Raw genomic sequence first — 5,385 nt, 5'->3', positions numbered from 1 at the left:
TTTTCTAAAACTAGGACGTGGGCAGGGCCTCTTACTCAGGACTACCCTTCCCCGCCCCGCAAACACACATAATCCAAAGTGCTCTTTTCCAAATCCCAATGTGGGGATAATTCCTGGGATTTTGATCCTACTACTGGGCTAACGAGTGCTAATGTTCACTGAAAGAGCACGTTAAGGATGACTTAACTCAAATAAACTAGGAGACAGTATTAAGTAATCAGGATGCAAATCAATAGCCGTGGACGAGTTCCTTAACTTCTGCGAGCCTCATTTTTTTAAACGTAAAATAAAACTATTAACATCCAAGTTATGAGGTTGTTTTGAGAAGTCCATGATAAACGGGATGAAGACGCTACCAGTACAATGCTTAGCACAAAACAGGTATTAGTGTGTTTTAGCTATGACCATTACTGCTATCACCGTTTTGATGAAGGCGTCAATCTCGGGCGGGTAGCGAGGGGCGGTGCCCGGTGTCAACTGGCCGGTCCTCAAGTCCCACCGCCTGGGGGGTTCCGGTCTGCGCGCCACGTCGCGTTGTAATGCCCGTCTCCTTCTGGGGTGAAAATGGCGATAACACTAACACACTGAGTGGGAAGCGGCCTAACCCGGTTAACGGGTGTGAGCGCCTGGAACCGACCCTGGCTCGCGATCCCACAAGGACAGGCCGTTTTAATGATGGGTGTTGACTTTCTACTGCCCCCCGATAGGGGAGTGTCGGCCTGTGTGACCGCCTCCCGGGGCCCCGAACTCAGCCGGGCCTGCGCCTCCTCCCCGGCCAACCTGGGACGAGCACCTGGTGCCCGCGCCGACCACGAAAGCGGACCCACGTCTTAGCACCCACGCCTTGGCGGGGACCAAGAGGACCGCCCCGCGCGCAGGCGCATCACGCGCGGCCCTGGCTCGAGACCGGCTCCCGTGTTTGGGGGTCGCGGCTCGGGATTGGCCCAGAGGCGGCGCGGGCTCTGATTGGCCGAGGGAATGACTAGGGTGACATCGCTTTCCGGGCTGTGTGCCTCCTGGGCCTCGAGTCTTGGGCGGCTGCTGGGAGGGCGCTGCCACCCCGGGCGCCCCTGGGCCTCTGCGAGTTCCTCCCGGGTGTCCAGAGAGCGTCGGCTGCGCGCGGTGGCCCCCAGGGCCCCGGGGGGGCGGGGCCGTACCCCGGGTACCCCGGCGGTGGCCTTAAAAGGAGAACCGGTCAGGGAGGAGACTGCGGGTTAGCTTGGGAATTGATGGTTATAGGTTCTGACTTGAGACTCCTGTGTGCTGTAAATATTGGGGTTAAACATGGAAGCTGCTCCAGTTAACACTGAGTTCGCAGTCTGGAAAGGTAAAGACACGAGTTGTAGGTACAAATTTTTTTTCCTGTCCAGGGGTTTTTTATTTTGTCTCTGTATGCTTCCATTTGAGCAGTCGGTTGTGGAATTAATTTTTTTTTTTCAAGAAACTTTATTGGGGAACAGTGCGTTTTTCCAGGACCCATCAGCTCCAAGTCAAGTAGTTGTTTCAATCTGGTTGTGGAGGGCAGAGATCCTTGGCCCAGGTGGGACTTGAACCGGCAACCCTGGTGTTATGAGCCTGTGTTCTAACCACCTGAGCTAACCGGCCACCCTGGAATTAATTTTTTAAAAATTCAAAGTTACTTGAAAACGCGTGATGAAGGAAACAGAGTAAGAGGAATTCCTGGAAGCTTACCTTTTTTACCTTGAGGAGTTTGTGGCAAAAGAGAAGGTATGGGACACCTGACCTACAAACATACCCAAAATTATCTTTTTCTATATATTTTAATATTCACTGGTGTGAGTAAAAGATTCCAAATGAGAATACTTTAGGATGAGGCCTAACACGAGTTTATTACAAGTAGAAACTTACTGCAAAATACTATAGGCAAAATGTGCATAGCATGGAATGTTGTAGGCCCCGTGATGTGCCTAATAATCATGTCCATTTTAAGCAGGAAAAAAAATCAAGGTGAACTGAAGAAAATGAGTCTTTCCTCAAAGGAGATAGAAGATGGGGAAGATGAGATGTCAAAAGATAAGGACAATGGCCGTAGAGATGAGGTAATTATATGTTCAGCATGGAGCAGGATAATTTACTGTCAACAATCAAGGTCCACAGTAAAGTAGTTAAACTGCACTGTTAAATCTCAAAAGTGGTATTGTGAACACTTTCCAATGAGTTTCACAAGCCCACTCTGAACCTAATGCCAAAATCTGACTAGGTCATTTTTAGCAAAGAAAATTACAGACCACTCTTCTCATGAGCACAAATGCAAAAATTCCAAACAAAATATTAGCAAATTGAAGATCAGTTATATAAAAAGAGTAATGCATCCGTGACTAAGTGTGGTTTATTTTGGGGAATGCAAAAGTGATTTTTGTTTGAGAAGTGACGTTGGTTGCCTGGAACTACTGGTTTGAAAGAAAATCTCTTGATTGTTAAAATTACTTCATTACATTCCTTTAGTTTGTGTGCCTGCCAAACATGTTCCCATATTTATTCTTTAGACAAATATTTAGGTCCCTTCTGCGTTCTGCATCTGACTGGGAGTGTTAGCTTTAAGTTGAGTCCTGGAAGAATTGAGGTGGATGAGTGGGTACGTAGCTAATGAATATCGGATGCTGCACATGTGTAGCCACTGGGCTGGGGCTTGAAAGATTATCTCGTGTCATCCTCACAGCAGCCATATTAGGTAGGCATCATGTTAGCTCCATTTTATAGACAGGAAAACAGAGTTAGCCATTAACTAACTTGTTCATGGTTTCACAACTAATAAGTGACAGAGCTGGAATTATACATGGTTCTGTAGAATCCAAAGCCCCTACTCTTTCCCTGGTCATTCCTCGGTCTTCCCCCAAGCAACTCATTTTGAGAGGCAGATAGCATGTATTTATTGTCCAGTTTGAGCAGCTAGTTGTATAATAGAAACTTTCAGTCGGTTCTAATAGAAACCCTGTTCAGTCGGTTCTAATCAATCAAAAGTAAGTTATCTGTACACACCTTCAATATTAATTTAAAACATGTTAACTATGTATTCATTTGTCCATCTATTGATGTGGGACTAAGGCTTTGTCTTTGCCTTTGGCTTCACTATTGGAGAAGCTTATCTTCCCTGTATAAAGTACACCCACGGTGCATCTTCCAAAATTTAAAGTTTGTGTCTTTAAAACAAAGCAAAACTTGGGGCCGGCCGAGTGGCGCGATGGTTAAGAACTGGCCTGGGACACCAGAGGGCCCCGGTTCGGATCCCACANTTAGATGTGCATTTCTTTTGTTTCCATTTTAGCAAATTTGAAAAAAATTAAGTACACAAAAAGAAAATAATTACTTCTAGTCCCAACACCTAAATTAAACACTGTTAACATTTTGGCAATTAGATTCCTATCATTTCCCCACATACATCACCTCCCCCCATTAATGAATAATAAATTGTTTTCAATCATTTGCTTTTCAAAACAACTGCCTAGAACAATCTGGTAGAAGGTTGATGGTTATAATGGATGGATGAAGCTGACACCGCCCAAACTGTCTGATCAATTTTAACATCACTAAAAGTGGACAACCAGACGTTAAGTGCCTCCTACAGAGATGCAACAGAAGTACATGGCACCGACCATGAAGCCTTCTTGCAAAAACACTGAACCTGAATCTAAAGAACCTTCAGATCTAACCACCAGTTTACAAGAACACTGGGGATGGAGGAATATGTTCAAGACACCCCAAAGCTGTCAGCCAAGTCCAGAATAAAGACAGATTCTAGAGGAGGAATGACTTGGTTTCTTCAACAAATAAATAGCATTTGAAAGGGGTTCTCTATTATAGATTTAAACAGATTTAAGACATTTCAACCAAATGTAATGTGTGGTAATTTTTTAATCCTAATTCAAACAAAACAACAGTAAAAAGAAATTTTTGAGACAGAAGATTGAACACAGACTAGATATTGGATGATATCAAGGCCAATAAGTAGAGGAACATAATGAAGTGTTTACAGGCAAGATGATAGGATGCTGAGATTCACATTAAAATACTCAAGCAAAAAAAAAAAAAAAGGAAGGGAGACAGGGAGAGGGAACAAAAGTGGGACAGACAGGGAGTAGTTGAAAAAAGAATGGCAAAAATACTGAAGTTTTGAAGCTGAGTGATGGGTAAAAGGGGATTCATTTTTTTTAATTCTACTTAAGGTATGTTTGAAAATATCCATAACAAAATGTTTTTAAAGCTTGCAATAAAGATTCACCTATGTGTCCCTCCATCAGTGTGACTGCTTCTTTAGGTTAAATACCTAGAAGTGGAATTATCTGAATGCAAGGAATGAGAATTTTAACCTTGACTCAAAATTGCCAAATTTCTTTCCAGGTGTTTGTAATGAGGGGGTTCAGGACACATGGCTCCTTGGGTATACTATTTTAGGCTGAAGGAATTTGAGAAACAGCAGGCGCAGGGTGGACTTCCTGACCTTCCCCTGAGGCAGGTCATAGAACCCTCACATGAGAGGTGCCCTCTATACCCAGGGGAAAGGAGCTTCCTTATCTGCAAGACACGAAGAGGAATCTGAGCAAACAGACCTGGCTGTTCCCCCACTTTACTACTCTTAGTTCATGCTCCCTTTTTCCTATCGCATTTCCACAACTCTCCACTCTTCATTAAGCCTAGCAGAAAAACACTTCTGTTAGATCACTTCATGGAGTCTTCATTTCCTTCTCCCTTGTCACATAAAACGTATGTTTTTCTCTTGTTAATCTTTCTTTAAAAAAAAAAATCTTTCTTTTGTTACAGGAGCCCCAGCCCAGAAATTAGAAGGGTAGAGGGAAAAGATATATGTCCTTCCCTACAGTATAACAAGTTGCCTTTTTACCAGTTTCCCCCCAAATCCCAAAACACTTGTTTGATCGTTTGTTAATAAAGATACAAAAATGGTATCTTATTTTTTTAAATTGTATTTCTCTGATGGTTGTATACAGAGCATTTCTTCCTATCTTTATATGCTACTTAAATTTCTTCTAAAAATTGCCATTCATATCCTTTGCCCATTTCTCTGTCTTTTTCTTACTGTAGTTTTCATATTCTAATACTAAATTTTTGTTACATGTTACAAATATTTCTTCCCAATTTGTTCCTTATATATTTGTTTAAAAGAAACTCTTGCATCCAGAAGTTTTAAATTGTAATGTGGTCCAACATGTCTTAATTTCATTTCTGGATTTTGCTTCATATGTCATGACATTCATATCTTATTACTGATTTTAATAAGAAACTTCTTAATTTTTGTAATCAAATGTTTATGTTACATTTTTACAGATAAGCTTTATCTAAACTGATAGGCTGTTTTTCTTCCTTTAGTCTGTTTAATTGATGTATTTCCTCACCTTGAAACATCCTTGC

General features: G+C 42.3%; 1 protein-coding gene across 1 annotated transcript in view; it reads left to right on the top strand.

Annotated features, from left to right (window-relative positions):
* The first annotated feature begins 906 nt into the window (after positions 1-906).
* Positions 907-5,385, top strand: part of NUCLEOLIN (nucleolin multifunctional protein) — a 52,551-nt gene continuing 48,072 nt past the window's right edge. The window contains exons 1-2 of the mRNA XM_019628232.1: positions 907-1,346; positions 1,955-2,060. Of these exons, the coding sequence (XP_019483777.1) occupies positions 1,285-1,346; positions 1,955-2,060 (168 nt within the window). The 5' untranslated portion in view covers positions 907-1,284. The remainder of the gene's footprint in view (positions 1,347-1,954; positions 2,061-5,385) is intronic.

Source organism: Hipposideros armiger, unplaced genomic scaffold (genome assembly GCF_001890085.2).
Source record: "Hipposideros armiger isolate ML-2016 unplaced genomic scaffold, ASM189008v1 scaffold_17, whole genome shotgun sequence".
NCBI classification, from domain to species: domain Eukaryota; kingdom Metazoa; phylum Chordata; class Mammalia; order Chiroptera; family Hipposideridae; genus Hipposideros; species Hipposideros armiger.
The sequence above is the reverse complement of the archived record's forward strand: the minus strand, read 5'-3'. Positions and strand labels throughout refer to the sequence as shown.